A 22,727-nucleotide genomic window follows, 5' to 3' on the forward strand; every position below is an offset into this window, starting at 1 on the left:
TGTCTCTGTTTGTCGGAGTTTCTTGGAGGGTTTTTTCTTCATTTTATTTCGTGTTAACAATTTGCGTTTCCTTGTTTCTCTCCATTTAACTTGTTTCTTTGCTTGCATGCATTCGCTTTCTTGGAATCTCTAGCTTTCAATATGGTTATAAAATCTCTTTAATGCTCTGTTTTGCAAAGTTTCTAGGGTTCTTTTACGTGGAATTTTCTTCATTTCATTCGGTGAATATCGAAGTGTTGTCCCCTACATTCTTGTTTGTTTCATGTTGTTTTCTCTGAATCTGTTCAACTAAGCTTGGCATCTTCATTGTTCATTATGCTGGACAATTCTTGCTTTGTTTTCTTTTGTTGCCTTGTTTTTTTGAGTTCTATATATCTAGGTCATCATCTCTTCTTTTCCATTTTTTTTCTTCTCTGTAGAATGTTATATACGTTTTTGCTCTGTATTTTTTTTCTTGTTTCTTGAGAACTTTCTCATTCTAGGGTTTTGCTTTGCATTTTTTTTCCCTCTTGATATTCTGCATTGCTTCTGCCGTTAATCCGTTAATGAATATTTAATTGTTTTCGTCTGTTTCCCCTGTGTGAATGAGTCTTTTTTTTATTTTCTTTTAAGCACCAATTATTTTGCATTACTCTGGATTCCTACTTTTGGTGATGATGACTGTCTGTCATCTGAGGAGTTTATTAATGCTTATGCTCTGTTTTGATCAGCATCTAAAGCTTTAGCTTGTCTAAACCACACTGACCTGAAGGGAAAACCAGTGAGGATAATGTGGTCTCATAGAGATCCTTTCCCTAGAAAGATTGGTCTTGCCAATCTCTTTGTCAAGAACCTGGACCCTACTGTCACTAGTGCTCGCTTGGAGGGAATCTTCTGTCGATTTGGGACTATTCTTTCTTGTAAGGTTGCTGAAGAAAATGGCAAGAGTAAAGGTTTTGGATTTGTGCAGTTTGATTCAGAAGAATCAGCTAAGGCTGCCATAACCGCTCTCCATGGTACTATGCTTGAAGGGAAGAAGTTGTAAGCATTCTGATCTTATTGCTCTCAGATACTTTCTCAATCCTTATATCTCCTTCGTAAAAGCTTCTTAACTATATACTTGTATTAACTGTTAGTTTTTTAGGGGTTGATATGCTTTGAGATTGTGGATTCCTTGATACTTATTGTCTATTTCTATGCTCATTAGAGGACCTATACTTCTCTTGATTATCCTAACCTTCAATGGGTGAATGCCTGAATGATATTGTTCATCTGAGTTGCATTATGGTTCTTGAAATGAAAAGATGAAGAAGGAAGTTGATGAAGACTAATTGAGGGCTCTTTTCAAGATGCAGCTGAGACCTAAGATCTTTCAGGAAAAGCAAAACCATCTATTTTATATAGTTATACTTGGCGTGATTTTGGAGCCCCCAGAATAGTCAATTGAATGATGTCAGATGGTAGCACATTTTTACTAAGATACAGTAAGATGGAGGTCGTATACTCCTGTCATGAATTTTCAGTTCTCCTGTAATTAGTCCAAAAAGGAATCATTTTCTTGTCTTCATCTTCTCTTTTCCTTGATGGCCAGCTGAATTCTTACATTTTAGGCCTTATGATTTTGGTTAACTTTCATCCGGTGCTTTTGTTTGTGATTGTTCTTAATCCATCGCTTCCATTTTTTTGCTGCAAGTTTTTTCTTTTAATTTTTATTACGTGTTTCCTTATTTGCTTTTAATTCTGTATATAAAGTTTCTGTTTCATTTACTTCTGCCTTTCCTCCTAGACATCTCTACTTTTGTTTGTTTCCTTGGTAACCTCTGGATTGAAATGGTCTTTCATCTATTTCCTTAAAGTTTTTGTGTTGTTGATTTGTTAAATTAATGGCTGATTTGTTTATTGCGCTTCCTCGGCAGATATGTGTCCAAATTTGTCAAGAAGAGTGAGAGGACAGCAGCTGCTGAAGAAGAGAAGTTCACTAATCTATATGTGAAAAACCTGGTTGATGGCATGACAGAGGATCTCCTTGAAGAAATGTTTTCTAGATATGGGAAGGTTTGCAGCGTTGTAGTCATGAAGGATGGCAAGGGGAGCTCAAGAGGTTTTGGGTTTGTCAACTTTCAATCCCCAGATGATGCTAAGAAAGCTCTGGAGGCAATGAATGGTGTACAACTGGGTAAAAATTGTCCTTTTCATGTTTGTTTCCCTTGTTTCAAACTTAGCAGTTCATCCAAAAGACTAATCATTTAGACATGTAAAATTGATTTGTTAATCAGGTTCAAAGAATTTGTTTGTTGGAAGGGCTCAAAAGAAGGCTGAAAGGACAGAGCTATTGAAACATAAGTACAAGGATGTATTCAACAGCCGCTTTGAGAAATTGAAGGCTTCAAATCTCTATGTGAAGAACCTCAATGTATCCATTGATGACAAAAAATTACGAGAACTTTTTGGTCAGTTTGGAAAAATAACCTCAGCAAGGGTGATGCGCTATGATAATGGGATGAGTAAGGGATTTGGCTTTGTGTGCTTCTCCTGTCATAGAGAAGCAATGTCAGCTTTACATGGGCTTAATGGTTAGACAACGTTCCCTCTGCCCTTCTCCCCTGTCCTGATGATTTGAGTTGTGATTCCTTTTGAAGATTTTTGAAGGACATTTTATGGTTATTAACGTGAATTTAAAATTGCTTAGGAACCTTTTTTGAGGGAAGGAATCTGTATGTGGCAGTAGCTCAGCGCAAAGAAGATCGCCGCTTGGAATTGCAGAACTACTTTGTGCAAAACACCCCGGTACAGTCCTCATATCAAGCAAGTTGCAAGGCCGTTAGCCCTCAGTTCTGCCCATTTTACTTCAGTATCCCTCCTTGCCCTCCTCTTTTCCCTCTGCAGCCGCAGCCAACCTTATCACAGAATAGTATTACAAATGTGGGCATTCAGTATCCTTTTGCAACATCACATGACCAGCAAAACTTCTCATACGTAAGCATGTATCTCAGTTTTCTTGGAAGCTAGTTTTTCTTACTGCAGTTCTGTTCTGGCATTTATTCTTGTGTTGCTCATGACTTTGCAGGATCTTATGAGAAACATGCATCCATGCAATGCTGGGATCAGAAGAGATTGGGTGTGCAGACAGAGTGTATGAGCTACCTTTTTCCTTCAAATGAATAGTTTTTAATTTGCATACTCTTGATATTTGCTAATGGAATCCCTTTAGCAAGTTTGTATATAACAGTTTCTTTTGTCATTTGCTTACTTGTGTGTCGTATTAGATTTTGCTATTGCAATAAAATTTCCCCTCTCTTACAGCCTATGACATATGCTAACCCTGATGTTCGAATCCAAGACCTGGGCCGTGGGAATTCTGGGAATAAGAAAGTAGGCTTCAGGAAGAAGGGGAACAGAAAGTATGAACCTGCAGAAAAATCCTCTGTAGCAGTAGCAGCTATTCAATCTGTTGCTGCAGCATCCCCTGGAAGCTCTAAGAAGAACAATGAAAATTTATCTTGCCCATTTGTAGAGAATCTTGAGGTTTGTGATTTATAATTTCTAGTAGACTATCGTCTTTGAGGACAATCGGTTGGTGTATGCATGTCTATTCTTTTTAATATGCAGCGAAGGTTACAGGAGAGCTATTGGAGATAAAGAATTCTGATGTACTCAAGCTGCTTAATTCTAATTCCATGGCTGTGCGAGACAAGCCATTTCAAGTGCTAAAGAAGGCAAATGCTAGGACCAGTAGAGATGCTGTTACTTTTGCCAACCCCAAATCTGCCCGTTGCTTAAGCTACTAACTGGTGCCATCGCACGATTCTAACATGCGTACTGTTTTCGTTGGTGTTTTTTCAATTTTGCAAAATACTTGCTGCTGACGTATGAATTGCTATATGCTTTCTGGTTATTTTGGTGACCGTATGCTCTCCTATTGTATTGTGTCCAAAACTAGGAGGGACAAGAACAGTTTTCCTTTTTCTCATATCTGAAGGATATCTGGAGCTTTTCTGATCATGCTGCCTTTTCCTACCCTTCTACATCTTTCTCTTTGTAGTTCATTTTTTAGGTTGTAAGATGCATTTTTAGGAATTGTAAACAAAAACAAAAAAAAAAAAAAAAAAGGAAAAAAAGAGGATACATTGAGGAAAATGAACGGTGATTTCATTATCCTCAATTAACATGGAGATCTTTGGTAACAATTTCTTTAACCGTATGTCACCAAACTAAATGAAATCATCTTGATGGATATTGAATTTTCTGGCACACGTTATTAGAGAGACAAGCGTATGCAATATGAATAAGTTTTTGATTAAGGTAATAGTAAAAGAGTACTAGCAAGCTTAGTACAGTTTCGAAGGGCAAGTAGATATGTGTCTTCTGAATCAAACAAGGGCAAGGCCCTGAGTAATCAATGCATCAGCAAGGACCTGATTAGCAGCCTCAGATGGATGAACACTGTCCCAAAACACATACTGGGTGGCATTGGGACAAGTTCCTGGTGTCTTCGGATTGCACAGGAATGAGGTTGTCTCCACTGTCCCTGTTCCACAGCAGCCTCTTGTTGCTTCCACGAAACCTACCAAAACAGGTTCATAAATTGACTCATAATGCATTGCCTATATATCAGTTCTATTCACCAATTAAAAGGGTTTTGCTCTTTCCCTTACCGTAGTTTGAAGGAGAATTAACAACATCATAAAGTGCCTTGAAAATGTCAAAAACCACAATCTTAAGACCAGGGTGCTGCTTCTGGAGATTGGCTGCAGCCGAGTTGAGCTTTTTATTGAATTGCTGGGCATCTGTATTGAACCTGGAGACGCATCCCTTCTCGTGGTAACCAAACAATGTTCTTGCTAAGGGAATGCAACCTAACGGTGGGAGAGAAGTAACTCCAATTTTCCTGGCTCCCAAGCCATACAAGTTCTGTTGTCAATCAAAAGCACTCATTATTATCAAGATGCAGTTATTCAAACTGACAATAAGAATTCCATTGACTTTGCCATGCTTGAGCTTTAATCTAGTCTTTACATATCTACACAATCCACAAAAGTGTTCTACCAGAAAGAAAAACCATTATTTAATAGCTATATACCTTGACAAAGCTTGTGAAGGCATCAATAAGGATTGAGCCGTACTGGTCTGGAGTATAGACATGGTTAATTAAAGGGTTGACATAGTAGTTCTGGAGAAAGTCACCGCTTCCAGCACTCAATACATACAAAGCATCCTTGATTATGGAAGCCGATTTGCTACTGCCAGCTACCTTCGCTAGCTTTGCCTGGTACTCCTTGAAATACTCTACCTGCTGGGTCAATGTGATAGCATGCTGCAACAAACAAAATACAATTATTTAACAAAAATTGAGATTAAAATACAGAGAAATCAGAAACTTTATACTACGAGGCTATTGTAAGATTAGCAAAAAAGGAACAGTATCTTTATCATAGGGTTAAAATCTCACATTTAGCATGGCTGCATTGTCATCATAGCCAGATCCAGCTGAAGCAAAATTTGCTCCGATGAGAAGGTTCTTCCCTGATGCTTCTGGGCTAAGATAAGCCGGTGGATAGGTTGTAAACCCCAGTGTTTTAGCTTGAAGAAGGAATTTCATTTCAAACTTGTTAAATCCATTTTACCAAAGAAAGCATGCTGATAACTATTAGCTAAACAGAGCTGGTGCGTTCTTCTACTTACCAGTGATGTCAGTGGCCAATTTTCCATTGCAAAACCTCCCAGTAGGCTGATGATTGTCGAAGTCCCTTCCATAAGGAGGGTAATTAGCCTTGAAGATGGTGGGGAGGTAGTCATTGTTGCCGACGTCTACCACAGAGTCTCCAAAGGTTATGATTGCCGGAACAACAGTAGTTGACTGTTGTGCATACCCTCTGCTTACTGACGCAAATGCAAAGACCAAAAACAGTAACCTTGTGCTATAAGCATCCATTTTCTTTAGCAGGATAGTACTTGAAGCTGTGAGCACCGGGGTAGCCCTTATAAGCCGACCGAAAGTGACTAGAATGTGGCCTGTCTTGAAGAAGGAAGATGGGGGTTGAGAAAGGCCAATAAATGAGAGTAGTTCAAGTGAATATTATCAGTCATGTACGACAGTTTTAGATAGCTAATAAACCAATTTCCATCGTAGGCTCAGATTTTTTGTTTCTCGATTCTTTTCTGTTAGTGATAAAATGTAAAGATATAGAGACGCTACATTTATGAATTTCTCTGTGTATCTGACCAAAACAAAGCAAGGTAGTTGGATGATAATTAAGAGCGTTGCTTTTTGGATTGGAACCAAGGGGAAACTGCATGTGCACGAGTTATTGGCAAATTGCTAAACAAATTTAGTATGTTGCTCTTCTGCATTACTATTATCTTTATTGTTTGCATCCAGCTTTTGTAGTTTACACAGTATAAAATACCTATTATTTCTGAAAAAAAAGGTAAGAAAACTACTCAACAAAGCTTTTTCTATAAAGTCTGGTTAATTATAGAGGTGTATATATATAAATGAAAAAGACTTTTAATAAATTAATAATATCTTAATCATAACCGAACAATATCGTAGTTGGAATCACGTCAAAATCTTACTGATTTAAATGTTAGGGGTTTTGAACCCACGTTCTAACAAGTGACAAAAGTGGACATTGATTGCGTAGTGGGATCTGAAAGTCGGGCTAGAGGTGCAAAAATCAGACACGGTGTGGCCAGGAACATTGTTAAATCAGTCGAGGACTATGGTGCATGTTGGATTGTCACCCTAGTGCCACATATAGCCTGACCATAAATTCTGTAATGCTCAAAGTTTTTCCACAGAATGCTACCTGTAGCTAGGCTACGCTGCATAATGTGTTTGTCCCTTACGACCAGATTCCAGTTTCGAAATTTATTTCCCTGGCTTTCCAGATCAAGGGAGTCAAAACTCTTGGTAAAAAGTTTTCCACATGGTCTATGAGGCCGAACTATTCTGCATGTGGTAATCTGGAGAACTTGGATTTTAGAACGAATGAAATTTTGGTTTGAAGTTGTTGATGTAGAACAGTTTGCCAAGTTATTTTTGCAACAAATATTTAATAATGAAACAGAGAAATGAGTAAAAGGCAAGACTCATGACCAAAGTCAAGCCACGGGGGGACGCCACCCAACTTCATTCATCGCATGATGCAAACAACCAGAAAGAGGTTTTTCTAAAAAGTAGATAAATTGGATACGATTTCGTCTTTGTACAGTTATAATATACCTGTACTATTTTTAATTTTTTAAACTGGTAACGTGGTCCAAAGCAGTTGTTAACTTGTAACCTCAGGCTGTCTGTTAACTTGTAACCTCAGGCTGTCTGTGCCATATAAATGAAATTGGATCTAATTGCTTGGGGGGTTGGGCGTTCATGGACGTTGACAATATCCAGGCTGGTTCACTTTCGGCGGAGGAAAGATAGATTTAGGTGACTGGACCCAAGCCCAACAACTGGGGCTGAAGTGGACTCTTAAGTCGTTGCATGTGTAATAAAAGCTATGCCTGCTTTGCGTGGCTGAACTGGCCTGCTCTTTCTCTTTGGAAGACTTTATGGCATAATCAAATTGATTTTGACCAAAATAGGAAAGCCCCTATGATGTAGAAAGTGAAATTTATGAGAATCTCCCCTTGACTTAAAAACATTTCTACAATGGTCCAACCTAAGTTCGGTTCACGCTTTCACTGTTTACTTGGACTTTAGAATGGAGGTGAAACATTTGACAAACATCTGGAAGATGGCAATGCCAGTACATTCAGAACTGAAGTCTGGTAGGTGGATTAGAGGCCAAATGGTTGGGATAAGACAATAGAAATATCAGATATGGCAAGCTTTACTAAGCAAGGTGTCCTGCAAATTTCTCTTCAAACATAGTCTATAACATGCATTACACTTAATTTGACAGAAGTAGCAAGACATTTTCCGTTTATTTTTCTCAAAAATTAAACTCTTTCAAAGTTCCAAGAAACAACCTTCAATGGGTACTAAATGCCAGTGCAAGCTAGCAACACAACTTCTTGAATTAGTCTAGCCGATCCGTCTAATACGTAGTCAATATTATGTTGACAAGGTTTATTTAAATTGTTAACATGGAATATACAGCACAGCAATCATGTTCCATTTCTTTCTTCAGGACCAGCAATTTGTTTACCTAAACAAGCAGAAAGGACTGTTCGATATTTTCCTTTCTATCTTGTTTCTTTAATAACTTAAACATGCACGGTAATCAATTACATGAGTGGTTCAATAACCTCAAAAGATCTAAAGTTAAATATTCAAATGAGGTTTATTTTATTAAAATTAATAAAAATATTAAAATTTTATTCTTTTAGTTTTTTGAGATGTAAAATTTTTAATTAAAACTTTTATATTACAAATTAAAAAATACTTGATTTTATATATAAGAAAAAAATAATTGCTGGAGATATTAAATACATATTATCCTTAATTGATTGGGAATAGGAAAAACAGTTGAAATTAATAACATTGTGGGAATATGAAGTGATAAAAAATTAAGATTCATTAGACACATAATGTGAAAAGTGAGTGAATATGTTATTTTATTTATTATTTATTAATAAGAATGTGAGAGGTGAGAGAAAATAGATATTTATTAGTCACTTAATTTAAGAAGTGAGAGAATATGTAGATATTTTATTGATTATTTTAATTTTTTATACTTTAAATATAATTAATTATATTATTATAAAATTATGAGTCTATGAAAAATTGGAACCTAAAGCAAGGGTTTGGTGACTTTATGGTAAACCCCGCCCTGATCAATCATTCACATATATGTTTTCATAATTTAATTTCTATGCAAATTTACATTTATAAAAGATAAAGGAAAAGTCAAGAGAAAAGAAAATGAAGGAAAATTAATTACCTTGTTTAGATAAAAGAAAAGATCCACTAAGATTGTCATATTCCAAAAATCACTAATTCTTTATAAGCGAATGAAAGAGGCCAGTGCGCAAGAAAGTAAAGGGCCTCTCCTCTGCTCTTCTGCAATTGGCCCAAATACACTTATTGTTATGCTGGTGGTGTTCGCATCCTTTTATCATTCTTTTTGGAAAAGGAACAGATCTGTAGAAGAAGAAACTTATCCTGCTTCTCTTCATTTATCAACCTGCATTTCCTTCCTTTCTATATTTGATTCAGCACCATGGTTTTCAACGGAGATCTCCCTGTATCTAAATACTCGTATATCTTATCAAATTATAGTTCTCTTTGTTTAGGTGCTCCTTGCAGAGTTATAACTCAATTAGTTTTGCAGAAATAGTCACTAGGGACAAATAGAGAGATGAAAGGAAATTTTTGTGTTCATTTTCCATCCCATGGAACTCAACAATAACAAATGATTAAGTATACAAAACACACTGGATTCTGAAAACTAGAGAAAAGAAAAGGGATAACGCCAAATGCTAAACTGTCTGTAACTTATTCGTATTTCTTCAGGAAAGACTTTAGAAAGACATACTGCGAGTTTACCGGAAAAATGATATCTCACCGCAAATTTGATAGCAAAAGATGGAGATATGTCTGGTAGCTACCTGGGGATGGGATTTAATAAATTTAATTCTGAATCCACATTCAAAAGGGAGATTTCAGGTGAGTTGCTTGATGTTGTCATGTTGCTTAGCACTCTTTGAGTTCTTCCGTGAGCCATCTCTATAGCCATGCATTCCTTCAGTTCTGTTAATACAAGACTCATGTCAGGCCTTTGAATTGAAGCTGGTTGTGCACATGACATGGCTATGTCCACCACTTTCCAGGCAGCATTGACATCGAATTCACCTTGCAACCTAGGATCAATAATGTTTCGAATGTCGCCCTTTTCCACTATTGGACTCAGCCATTGAAGTATGTGAACACCGCAGTCGGGGATCCTTATTATTGCAGGCTGCCCTGTGATTAGCTCAAATAGAATAATCCCAAAGCTGTAAACATCGCTTTTCTTGTTTAGGTTCCCTGAACAATGAAATCTATATGGAAAACACAAATGGTTTCTGTCAGTGGGAATTTTGTAAAAATTAGATGAATGAAACAAGCATAAAAGTCTTTTAATGTTACTTTTATCAATTCTTTCAATATCGTTTTTGCTTATCCAATGATGCTGAGAAGTTAAATTGTTAGGGATTATTTGGATGAGCCTAGTCCCAGAGCCTTTAGAGATGGAAGATCAGATGACGCATCCAAAGCGTAACACTTGGGATTTGAAAGTTAACATGATACAATCTATGAGGCTAAGATAACATTTAGCCAACGGGAAATGTTACTAGGTTTAGACAGCAATTATGTGAGAATTCTCATCATGATTTAGGCAGCAGATCAGTTATAATTAATGATTTAAGAAATTAAACAAATTCAGATAAATTTCATCAAGTTTTAGAGAATTACTCAGGATCAAGATATCCGGGTGTGCCAGCAGGGCAAGTTGATATGTGAGACTCATTTTCTGTTAAGAAAATTTTAGACAACCCAAAATCAGCTATCTTGGCTTGCATGCTTTCAGTCAATAAGATGTTGGCAGATTTCAAATCTCTATGAACTATGGACGGCTTGCAACCATTATGTAGATACTCCAAACCTGCAACTCTAGAAAGTCATTAGTTAAGATCTGTTTTAAGGGGAGAAGAGGAATTTACAAATCAAAGACATTAAAAAAAGTCATTGTCGAGGGTTCTGAACCATATGCAGCGTCAATCGCAATTTGAAGTCTTTCTTTCCATTTTAAAACATTTCCGTTTGTGTCTGCAAGCAAAAAACACATTAAAATTATCAAAGGGAATGGACAATAGGCTTGCAACTTTGCAGAAGCAAGTAATAGATTAGACACAATTGTTCATTTAAAACAAACAAATTTCAAAGAGAATATTGTTCATACCTGATAAGTGCTGTCTCAAGTTTCCATTTGCCATGTACTCATAAATCAGCGCCATCTTGCCATTCTCATCACAGTAACCAATGAGAGATACAAGATTTCTATGGTGAACAATCATTAAAAGTTGTACCTGCAATATTTTAAAATGGTGCTTCATCATATCCGAATGAATTTATTGTCATAACTATGTATCATATAATGATGCTAATATCAACATAGGATAAAACTTTTGGCTCCATTAAAATCTGACCTCTGCTCGAAATTCTTTAAATCCTTGCTTTGATGATGGCGAGAGTAATTTGACAGCAACTGGAGCTTCATCATTCAGAGTACCAAGATAAACTTTTCCAAATCCTCCCTCTCCAACAACGGTTGTGAAGTTACCAGTAATTTTAACGATCTGAGAGTAAGAAAAGGGTCGATTCTTTGATTTAAATGACCCTTCCTTGGATGACTTGATCAGAGGCTCTACAACAACAATGAAGTTATTGTGGTTTCAAGTGGCAACTTCTTGTTGTATTAAGAACATGTTTTTTAGATGGCTGTAGCGAAATTGGAAGGCCCTGAAATGACCTTTAGTAATAAATGAGTGTACTATTCCTACGTGAATAGGAGGAGTTAGTAGTCCTTGTTAATTGGCGGAGACGGATAGAAATACCTACCGAAGAGCCCTTCATAGAGTGGTGGATAAGAAACATAGATTTCTAGTCTTAATGAAAGGTGTTAGCAGCTTTTATGGGTGTGTGTTCCTACCACCCCAATGCTAGAAAGCCTAAGACAACAAATTGCTAAAAGCGTCGGTAAAATAAATGGCTTGAATTCAAACCACATACAACACACATGCAGTTTGTCTAACAGTAATCAGGTCTAGTATATGCTCTGAACTTAAGAAATAAACAGCATCTCAAGCAGCGCCGTTATCATGTAGTGATAATCTCGACACTGATAAACAGGGCCAGTCTTGAAAACCAGAGGATTAATAAATTTGACTAATTTCGATGCAAAGACAAAAAGTATACATGAAATAAGAAAGTACCTTGCTGTCTTCTTCTTCTAATCATGCAAAATACAATTAGAATGCTGAAGAAGATGAGGACCAAAACAGATACAATGGATGCAACAACTGGAACAACAAACTTCTTCTTTTCTTTATCATGACATGGATCCATTTGGCATAAATCTGGATTTTCAGCCAATCTGGCATTGAACAGAATAGACAAATCTCAAAATGCGTCTATTGGAATATGACAAATTATTGCATATAGAATCAAAATTCGTTTGGAAACTTGTAACAAGATTGCAATCAATATTAAAACTAACTACTGATTGCAACCCTGACATAATGATTAGTCCCACATGGTTTCTGTTAAAATATAGTTGAGTAATTCATTCGAAAAGGATTTTGTCATATTTTTGAAGGAAAAGCAGTCTCAAAGCAACATGGGAGTCAAAAGAAAAGGGAAATAAATTTTATGTTGAAGTAAGATGAGTTTGAATCGTTATAGCGCGTAAAGTCGACAGAAGATTACAAACCTTAAAACCAGCGATCCGTCATCAGACTTGTCTTTGAGAGATTGCGGAACTGAACCTGCGAGCTTGTTTCCGGATAAATTTCTACACAGAAAGTGACATATAAATCTTTTGTTTTCATAGCTTAGTATTTCTACCTTATGAATGTGCATAACAAACGATTGGGCAAACTTTTATTTCATAGCTGAAAAATTAGAATCATGAAATTAGTACGCGTAACTTACAGGACTTTCAAATTTGGCAGCTGGGCTAAAACTTCAGGCACTGGCCCCGTTAATTCATTGTATGATAAGTCACTGAAAACGAAAAATTAATTGAGTAAATATTTTGAGTGAAAATTCCATAAAGTCATAAAAGAAAGGAATACTTTGTCTTGTCATACACAGCGTTGCATATGCTCTAAAAACAGAATCTGCAGTTTTGCAACTATTCTCTAAAAGAGCTAACCATTGAGGGATCATGCTGATACACCGCTGCAAAAGGGCTATTCGGACAACTATTTTCTAGGAGTCACTTCTTGTCTATAACAACTTTAAAAGCTAGAAGGTTAATACTCACAGGGACTCTATTGCCTGCAGATCAGAGAATGACAAAGAAATCGCCCCCGTTAATTTACTTGCACTCAGGTTCCTGCAAGGAATTTAGCAATAAGGAGAAATATACTACCATGAATATCATAAATATATAATGTATTGCTTTCTAATGCATGACTCCCTCTAAAAATTTTTATTTGAAAAATGTTGTTGCAATGGATGTCGAACACATCTTTGGATGACTTGAAACTGCACTCACAGTGATATGATCCTTGGAGTACCGTTGAACCTGCAGGTTAAACCACTCCAGGTATATTCTTTGGGGAGGCATGGATCTCCTTGCCAATCATCTTTGTTTATGTTGTATGTTTGCTTGATGGCCATGATAGCATCACCTAAATGGTCAATTTCAAAAAGAAAATGGTTGAGAATTGAATTTAGCAAACAAGTAGCAACCATATGAAAGTAACACAGAACCAACATTTCCAAATTTGCAGTTCTTTCCGGATGTAAAATTAGTTTTTCTTTTCCTAGGATTATTTGCAGAAACATTCCCAACTGACTAGCTGTTGGCATGTTGTGAGTCGTAGGTCAGGGCAATACCGTACGGGTGTGTTAATAACTGATTACCATGCCATAACACCTTTCCTCTGCATTTTTATTCTGGTAAAACTACACTACAGCCCTCTAACTCTAAGCATGACATGGCATTCTTTAGGGGATACAGTGGGAGTAACGGGCTAAAAAGGAAATAAATAAACACCCACAAATCTTGGTCATGCCACACATGACACAACACAACAACCATATCATTATATATGAAACAGTGTGACTCAATCCGTTCGGACATCAGAGGCTCATAAAAGAACATGTGACCCTAATTTCCATATGCTTGAAATGGGTCCCTAGTCAATCCGTTCAATGATAGCTATTTATTATTGCAATGAACTTAGACCATAGTAAAATACATTTTCCCACCTTCCACAATAACAGCTAATTGCTTCGACAGTAGATGTAGAAAAAGTGCTTGAATGAGGTTATTCTCTTGTTTATCCCATGTGGTGATTGGCTGATTGCTTGTTAATTCCTGTTTCTTACCTAACCCCTATAATTGGACTGATGACCAAGGAACTTTAAAAGTATCCAACCAATAGGTGGAAACTAATTTAGACTTAAAAAGCAAGAAAAAATATTGGATTGAGAAAATGAAATGAACACAATGAAATAGTACCGTCTGTTGGGTCAGTTGGTGAATATGGAAGCGGAAGAACTTGGTAAAACTCCATCGCATTAAGTATCGGGGGAAGGTCGGATTCCTCTGTTGCATCAATAGTAAAGTTAATTACTCCTTGAACCGGTAAATTCTGGGAGCTTACCGTTAACGGCTTTAAATACTCAAGAGTAATCGGCCCAATCTTGAAACCGTTCAAAGTGATGGTGAATTCTCTAAGTCGATCTTGCCGCGCAGTCTCTTCAATCTCAGCGAAGTAAAAGCAGACAAGATACTGACTAAAGGGGAAACGAGATGAGTAGTAAGTATAATTCAGGGATCTGGAGCCATTGACAGGCTGGATAGCTGTTCTCAAGACCTCAGCCGGTACTTTGTATAAATCATCAACCTGGTTGGCGATATTCAATGAGGGAGAAATTGGAACAGAACTCGGAAATTGGAGAGGTTGCCAGATGCGGTCATAACCATCATCCTTGTACCTATTGGGAGACACATTTGGATGATAGAAATAATTTAATGTATAAGAGGAAAAATTAAACCACATGGATCATGAACAGAAATACATGCAACTTCTCACTAACAATTAAATAATATTTATTGTTATTATTCAAAATGTAAAATAAAAATAAAAATATCATACTCACAGATTAATTAATGATGGAATCAGAGGAATACATAAATTAAGCACGATACATTATTCAACAACAACATTACAATTTACAACAAGAAGTGATAACATAACAGAATGCAGTGTTACCTGAAGGAGTCATTACTAGAGATGCCCAGGTCACTAGCCCTGACGTTCCCTAGTGCTACAGAGTAGGTTGTATTAAAAGCTGAATCATTTGAAAGCCGTAATTCCAATGCCGAAATGAAAGGAATTCCAAGGCCGGTGTTTACAAGACATACATATCCAGTATCAGCTGTGAAGAAGTAAATAATATCGAGGAAGAGCATGTACCACAGGGATGGCAATCTCACGGTGTCCCAGTAATTAACCCCCACATATAGCTCAAATTCTGGTATTTCATTCTTGCCATCATAATTCCCATATAAAAAGGAAGCTCTAATACGATAGCTGTTATTTCTGCCTTGTTCAGGTTTCAGAGTGTAACAGTTCTTTTTTCCATCAGGAAAACTTCTGAGGTTCCCGTACTCCCTCCATTGCACAACGTAATAATTGTTACGGCTGGCACTGGCTGGTATGTCATGGTTTTCACCAGTTTCAATGAAATCTTTATCGGACTTGTAGTATATACCAGTTTCACCGTTAAGGTAGTCTTCCTCGACACCGCAATCGATGCTTATGAAACCTTATCATCATTTAGTGCACATAATTAGCAATCAGGACGAATTTTACAGTAAGATTATCAATTAAAATAATTTTTTAAAAATAATAAAAACCTGTTTAACAAGTTAAAAGGTAAACAATGTAAATAATTTCTAAACTTATCAATTTTATATTAACAATATAGATAATTTTTAAACTAATCTATTTTATTTTAAAAATTATTTACTTTTTATTTTTGTTCTATTTTTTACTTTAAAATATAAGAATATTATTATTTTTAATACTAACATTATATCTAACTAATTTAATTCTATTAAAATTATTATTATTATGACTTGTTACGTTAAATTTTACATATTTATATCAATATTTTAATAATACTTGTTCCATCTTTATAATATTTTACATTAATTCTTATGGCTTTACGTAAAGTGAATTCTATAGTGAGGCTACCAATTTAAATAATTTTTAAAAAAATAATAAAAACCCGTTTAACAGGTTAACAGGTAAATAATATAGATAATTTTTAAACTAATCTTTTTTATTTTAAATATTATTCAATTTTTATTTTTATTCTATTTTCTCTTTAAAATATAAAAATATTATTATTTTTAATACCAACATTATATCTAACTAACCAAATTAATATTCGTATATAGATAACATCCACAAATATAAAAAGACTGCTGTATATTTATTTCAATCATAAATAATAGTATACTTTTTTCTGCATTTTTCTTTTTACGTTATTTAGGCAAAGTTCCTTGTATATTTTAAGGACTCAGATTTATTCAATAAAGTTGTTGACTTGATATGGATCTCATATTAGTTTTATTTTATCAAGTCAAAACATCTGGAGCCCATACCTATAAATCTAAATCGCATTCCATAAAAGATGTAGCATTTCATATTAATTTTATTTTAAATTAAAATATTTGGAGCTCACACTTATAAGTTTTAAATCCATTTTATTATTTTTTTGACGTGACATTTATTACATTCTGTCTCATCCAATTAATAACACTTTTGTTTAGTCAATAACGTCATTTATAGACGAAAGGGACTCACCTTAATTTAGACATGTTTCGACTATGATATCTTTCATGGAGATCTAACATCAAAGAAGAGTTGGTAAATTCTAATACCACTTATTATGAATTTACATTTTCAATTCAAAATACATGCTTATTAAATAAAGAAAAACCTTTAATCATAAATCTAAAACTCATCCTATTTTTTATTGACTTGAGATCTGTGACACGTGACTTTAGCAAAAAGTTATTATAAAATAGTTGTAGTCCATGTTAAATGTTTTATTTTTTTAAAAAATAGTTTTATTAGTACTAAATCATTATGCCATTCAAAGGCTCTAAGCAATTTGCCAAAGACTTCAGTTGGCTGTGTTAAATGTTATGGCATATATATAATATATTTAGGATTTTGTGGGAAGATGGAGTTTGGTACTTTGGATGGATGGAATACTTGAATATTTATAATATTATAATGAAAATAATTGCAAATGATATGAATATGAAATAAAATATGTTGCAATGAAAATTTTAAAAGATTATTTTAATATGTACTTAATCGATTTTAGGATCATACCTTTTGCAAGTATATATAAAATTAATTACCACTTATTAATTAATATTTATGGTTTTTACATTTCTTTTTCACAAAAAACGAATGCTTATGATAGAAATGATTTGTTCCATTGAATGAGAAAATGAAATTAACAAAAAGGTTTCTGAAAAAAAAGAAGTCCTCTTTCTTAGGTGTTAGAGTAAATTTAACAAATTAGGTGTTCAAATTAATGATTTGACAAAGTTGTAAAGTTAAAGTGAGTACCAAATCAACAATATTAATTATCAATCAAATTGATTATTGCTGCACTTAAACATTTGGTTTATTGGTTGATGTATGATTTACTTACTTAAAAAACAAGATTCAAATCTCCCTTCTCCTAATTAAAAAAAATGATCATAATTTATCTTCATATTAATCTGAAATCCACATTCCCAATAATATTCAAGGAACTTTGTCGCTAGCTCTACTACAAGATATTTTGTTAAAAAAAAGGAGTATGCGGTTCCTCCTATAAATGGTAGTAATGCTGCTAGAACATTGCTCAGTATTAATAACAAGCTTGACATATTAAACTTTATAAACATGAAGATTAATCCCTACGTCCGAGAATAGGAAAAAGGTTAGTTGACAGGAAATTAATTTAAGTGAACAAGATTTATACAAGCACTTACCTGGATTATTTTGAGTGGCCAACTTTCGACTTCCAACGTCGTGTTTAGTCGCCTCAGTTAGTGTCGGAGTATCCCAAGAGGACGTAATCCCGAAAACCAAAATGAAGAGTGGTAGTAGATTATTGAGCACAATAAACAATTCGTGTCTACTCATCATGCTGCTCTATAATTTCCTTAAGAATTATGGATAGAGTTGTTTAGATTGAAATGCTCAATTGCCAATTTATATATAGTTACCAGTAAAGATTATTTTGCACTTAACACGACGACTTGTGTGGATTTCGGAGTATGGAAAACGCCCAAAGACTTTTCTTAATTTGGGGTTATGGTTTTCTCGCAAAAGGAGCTGAATAAGTAACCGCGTGGTCTGTACGTTCTTTTTGTCTAGTTTTCTTTGCTTAAATTTTTTTCGCCTTCAATTTCTTCCCTTTTCTCTTTATTACCATCACTTTCAAATGTATGCATATCGTCTTCCATTGTTCTTCAAGGTCTACATGTTTGAACTAAGCTAAAAGGAAGCTTCTTCCAAGGCTGTACTTTCATTGTTTCGAGATAAATGCAGCAAATTACAAGTCTAGTCCAGTACCCTGAGCCAATGAGAAACTTGAACGTAGATTTGGGTTTTGACTCGAATGCTCGGCATGGACTTGGCCAAACTTCCTTTTTTCTTGTTGAAGTTAGATACAGGATTTTATATAATGGGTGATTGAACATTCATATAAGGCTACAGATTGAGTCAATTATTTGATTCGGAACAAAAGAAAATTAATCATTTTTGAAATAAAGTAAAGTATCATATAAAATTTTATTGATAATTTAAATATAAGTTTTTAAATTCATCAATATAAATGGATATAAAGTAAAAAGAAAAATTAAGATTAAATTTTCATATTAGGCATCGTAAGTTGTGCTTGACGTGCTTTCATATTTTCAAATTCATCGATAACTAAATCTGTATCAATAGTTCTACCAATCACTTTATACCTATTTAATTTGAAAAAAAAAGATAAGTCTATTGAAATTTTCTAAATATTTTAATCACATTCTTGTTCAGTTTTTATGTTAATGTATGATATATTGCATAAATGCTCAAACTGAATCAACAGATTATAAGAAAAATCAAAGTAAAAAATTATACTCTTTAGGCAGTTAAGTAATGCATTTTTTGCGCCATAGGACCTGTTGCATTTAAATGTGGTACGTTCACTTAGCATGCAATTTTGTTAATTATTTGTGAATAATTAATAAATATTTAATTAATTAATGTTAGATATTGTTCTAATATTTTTTAATTAAATAATTGAAAAAGTGTGGGATATGATATAAATTTAAATTTAATTTTTTTTTAAATTTAAATAAGGATTATCTATGTAATAATCCATTATATTTAAATTTAATTTATTTAAATTTAAATAAAGATTAATTACATTTAAATTTAATCTATTTAAATTTAAAAGAAATATCCTATCTCTCTATCCATAACACGTCTATAAATAGTGAACAGACATGTTTATTTTTTTCACACAATCAAAAGTGAACGTGAGTTGTTCTGTAAGTCAGAAAAACGAAAAACTCTTTTATCTTTTTCTCACATTCTCCTTATTCTTAAGGCACCATCAAAGTTAGAGGGTTTTGGAACGTGTAATTCCTTGTGGAGGACTCTAGTAGCCACTCTATAATAATGATAACGAAGACTTTGTTGTGTACACGAAGGAAGATTCATAAGACAAGCTTCTTTGATTAGAAAGAGAGTGGAATATTCATATTTAGAGATAAGTCCACCTCTCAACAGTGGTATTAGAGCAGATTTTGGCTTGTTTTCATCATTTTAATTTGTGCATATTTTGAAAGAATGTTTTGGTCATGATTTTGTTTAATTTAAATTACTAGTATATAATTTATTATGTATAAATCTGCAATAAATATATTTTATTTTTTATTAGCTTTCTAGCGGTATATTATATGTATATATATATATCATAAAAAAGTTATGTTGCAAATTTGTTTTGTTGAAACTGATATGGAAAAAAAATGGCAAAGAAAATGCAATTAACATGATTCAAACCTACACTAACAAAGTCATTGAGACTTTTAAAGATAGCCTTCAAACACTATCCCAAGAAAGCATTCTTGAGATAAGAGTGCACTAGATAGTAAATACCAAAGGGTCTGGACACAAACATAAAGGGCTTAATGTGGCAGTCACATGGCGCTAATGGATATATTTTTTCAGAATTACATTTTTGCCTTGCAAGTTTCTATTTTTACAAAGTAACCTCAAAATTTTTTGGTAATTACAATTTGAAAAAATTTCAAGAATATTAATTATGTTTTTGGCATGTTAATTATTATTAAATTCACATGCATTATAAATATAGTTAATTAATTTGTTAATTAACCATTTTTTTTGCTTATATGTTGTATACTAGAATTTTGTTTTTCTAAAACATATATATGGTTTGAGTGAATTTATTAAATGTTTGTTAAATCAATTATTTTACATATGTTGTAAAATGCTATGTGCCATATAAGTATATTTTGTATGATTGTAATATTTTATTATTTGTTAGGTAAAATTTATAAAACGAATGATGTAATTATTTTACTTATTTGCTAAATAAAATTGTATGCAAACAACTAGTACGATGATTATATGTCTCGATAATTTTGTGAAAAGAGACTGGGTTTTTTGAGATACCGTTTGTGACTCCTCTAGCCTTTCATGGAAATTACTGCAAAAGTAGGGTGCTTTGTCGAAAAGACTATTGCAATCTTTCTTCGAAGCATTGGAAAATTATGATTTACTTAGTGCTATTTTTATGTGCATAACATTTATATGGAAGATTTTGATATTCCAAAATAATAAATACGTATAAGTAAGTGTGACATCCCTATTTTTGTAGATTAATGTAGTAGGCTCTTGATGATGTAATTTATTTTTTGTTTGTATTAATTATTTATTGAGGACATGTAAAAGGGTGTAATTTCGAGCTTACTTTATGCACAATATTATTTTGGATATGGGCACCTATCAATATCAATAGAGTTTTTTAGTAGAACTCATTATATTATATTATGTTGTATGTGGCAAGTGGGAGTTGTTCATATACTTAAGGATAGTGGGAGTAGTTCCCATAATCCAAGGTTAAATTAGATTAGATATTTTAATTTCATGCTTATATTATTGTTGATGATTACTAGCTTGTCGAAATTTTCGAACTAGTAATATAAGTAAAAATTAAATATGTCTAATTATAATTGAGTAGAAAATTAGATATATGCCTATTAAATCCTATGCAATGATGTAGTAGTATGGCTTCAAAACAAATTATTGTTGATTTGACCAAAGGTGCCAAACTTGATTGCAAAAACTATGATATCTAGCATAAGAAAGTTTAGTATTTTCTCAATGAGTAAAAGTTGCTCGATCATCTGACCAAAAAAATGAACCCATATGAAGTTGGAAACACTGATTAGCATTGCCATGACCAAAAGCCTATGACACTTGGTATAAGAGAGATCATAATGTGTGTTTTGCTCGATTAAGTTGCATGCATGATGATTTCACTGGGGAGTTTGAGAACTTCCCACCTACCAAATAGTTATGGGAACAATAGAAATTCAAGTATGGTGGAACCATAGCTACAAGGCTTCATGCCTTAACACTTAAGTTCAATCAATATGTGATGGACTTCAAGCACACTATGGCTGAGCACCTAAGGGCTATGCCAGCCATGATAAAAGAAATGAAAGCAGTTGGCTATGATCTCACATATGAGTAGCATGTCTTAGCTGTCATCAAGTTACTCCTTAAGTCCTCAAGGGGATAAATTTTTATTAACACACAATGAAGGGATATAGACTTTTGATGACATTTCTCGCCATCTAGAGCTTGAGGCAAAGCAAAGAGAAGCAGTCCATAGCACTGCCTTGATAGCTCAAGTTGGAAAACGCAAAAGGTATGTTCCCTAGCGAAAAAGATAACAAAAAAGGGAAAGACTGAAAGTCTAAGGCCAAAAAGTGATGGAGTCACCAAGTGCCAACGAGGCAAGCGTGATGGGAAAAAGAATAAGTCCAAGTTGAAATGCTTTAATTGTGATAAGAAATGACATTTTGCTTATGAGTGCACTGAGCCTAAAGAGGGTTCGTCCTCTAAACCATTTAGAACTTATGTATGTTTTCATGTGTTTATAGCTCATTTTCTCCTTAGTTGGAGAATAGATACAAGAACAACCAAGCACATAACCTGTAACCGTGTAGGATATGTAGATTACCATCTTTTACCAACAAGTAGACACTTTATCATGATGGGGAACAAAGCATAGGAAGAGGTCCTAGGAGTAGGAACTTACCAACTCATAATGCATAATGGGTGAAAATGGCTCCTACATGATGTGCTTCATACTACATCTGCGTGATGTAATCTACTTTCAATTTTAGCATTGACAGATTTAGGATTTAATTTTACTTTCGAGAATTATAGTTTATCTATTTTTCTTGAAGACACTTTTTTTTATCATGGTTATTTTAAAGACAGTTTGATTATGCTAGATTTAGATTTTAATATTGATGTTGCTTTTGTTTCAAATTCTTTTTTGATGTTATAAATGATTCTATGAAATAACATGTTAGATTAGGACATATTGGGCAAAATAAAATGTCAAGATTGGCTAGAAAAGGGCTATTGGGCTCTTTCGCCAAAGTTAAACTTCTTACATGTGAGCCATGTCATGTTAGTAAGTCTAATAGAAAGCCCTTTAGGAAAGCTAAAAGGGCCACCCATATTCTAGACCTTGTCCACTCGAACATTTATGGGCCTATGAATGTAAACGCATGCAATGGTGTATCCTATTTCATTACATTCATAGATGATTACTTGTAATATGGATCCATATTTCTATTGTCTCATCATTCTGAAGCTTCGAATTGTTTCAAATGCTTTATGGCAGAGGTTGAGAATCAGAAAGAAAAAAAACTTAAGATTTGTTGCACTGATAGAGGCCGTGAATACCTATCTTATTA

At 34.1% G+C, this 22,727-nt stretch overlaps 4 protein-coding genes across 5 annotated transcripts in view; 1 reads left to right on the forward strand and 3 right to left on the reverse strand.

Annotated features, from left to right (window-relative positions):
• Positions 1 to 3,981, forward strand: part of LOC18596045 (polyadenylate-binding protein 6-like) — a 4,500-nt gene extending 519 nt beyond the window's left edge. The window contains exons 2-8 of one of the 2 annotated variants that reach the window (XM_088807189.1): positions 711 to 1,020; positions 1,896 to 2,155; positions 2,256 to 2,552; positions 2,669 to 2,955; positions 3,047 to 3,112; positions 3,283 to 3,508; positions 3,589 to 3,981. In XM_088807189.1, coding sequence (XP_088663315.1) covers positions 711 to 1,020; positions 1,896 to 2,155; positions 2,256 to 2,552; positions 2,669 to 2,955; positions 3,047 to 3,112; positions 3,283 to 3,508; positions 3,589 to 3,767 — 1,625 coding nt within the window. In that variant the 3' untranslated portion in view covers positions 3,768 to 3,981. The remainder of the gene's footprint in view (positions 1 to 710; positions 1,021 to 1,895; positions 2,156 to 2,255; positions 2,553 to 2,668; positions 2,956 to 3,046; positions 3,113 to 3,282; positions 3,509 to 3,588) is intronic. The other variant, XM_007024288.3, reaches the window with a different exon arrangement.
• A 273-nt stretch (positions 3,982 to 4,254) lies between these two features.
• On the reverse strand, positions 4,255 to 6,108 carry LOC18596046 (GDSL-like Lipase/Acylhydrolase superfamily protein). The gene is made up of 5 exons (XM_007024291.3): positions 5,662 to 6,108; positions 5,429 to 5,559; positions 5,060 to 5,293; positions 4,635 to 4,890; positions 4,255 to 4,543 (listed from the first exon to the last, which is right to left on the reverse strand). The coding sequence occupies exons 1-5, from the start codon at positions 5,909 to 5,911 to the stop codon at positions 4,350 to 4,352; spliced, it is 1,065 nt and encodes a 354-aa protein (XP_007024353.2). The 5' UTR covers positions 5,912 to 6,108; the 3' UTR covers positions 4,255 to 4,349.
• Positions 6,109 to 9,284: 3,176 nt separating this feature from the next.
• On the reverse strand, positions 9,285 to 17,908 carry LOC18596047 (putative LRR receptor-like serine/threonine-protein kinase At1g05700). Its single transcript, XM_007024292.3, has 13 exons — positions 17,706 to 17,908; positions 14,914 to 15,469; positions 14,157 to 14,635; positions 13,185 to 13,320; positions 12,951 to 13,022; positions 12,617 to 12,688; positions 12,396 to 12,476; positions 11,899 to 12,059; positions 11,113 to 11,330; positions 10,866 to 10,992; positions 10,670 to 10,732; positions 10,379 to 10,568; positions 9,285 to 9,963 (listed from the first exon to the last, which is right to left on the reverse strand). The coding sequence occupies exons 1-13, from the start codon at positions 17,860 to 17,862 to the stop codon at positions 9,528 to 9,530; spliced, it is 2,748 nt and encodes a 915-aa protein (XP_007024354.3). The 5' UTR covers positions 17,863 to 17,908; the 3' UTR covers positions 9,285 to 9,527.
• The window catches only part of LOC18596048 (putative LRR receptor-like serine/threonine-protein kinase At1g05700), a 47,278-nt gene continuing 33,835 nt past the window's right edge, over positions 9,285 to 22,727 (reverse strand). The window contains exon 14 of the mRNA XM_018122680.2: positions 9,285 to 9,531. Coding sequence (XP_017978169.1) covers positions 9,528 to 9,531 — 4 coding nt within the window. The 3' untranslated portion in view covers positions 9,285 to 9,527. The remainder of the gene's footprint in view (positions 9,532 to 22,727) is intronic.

The sequence above is a fragment of the Theobroma cacao genome, chromosome 6 (genome assembly GCF_053813885.1).
Source record: "Theobroma cacao isolate CCN51 chromosome 6, ASM5381388v1, whole genome shotgun sequence".
NCBI classification, from domain to species: domain Eukaryota; kingdom Viridiplantae; phylum Streptophyta; class Magnoliopsida; order Malvales; family Malvaceae; genus Theobroma; species Theobroma cacao.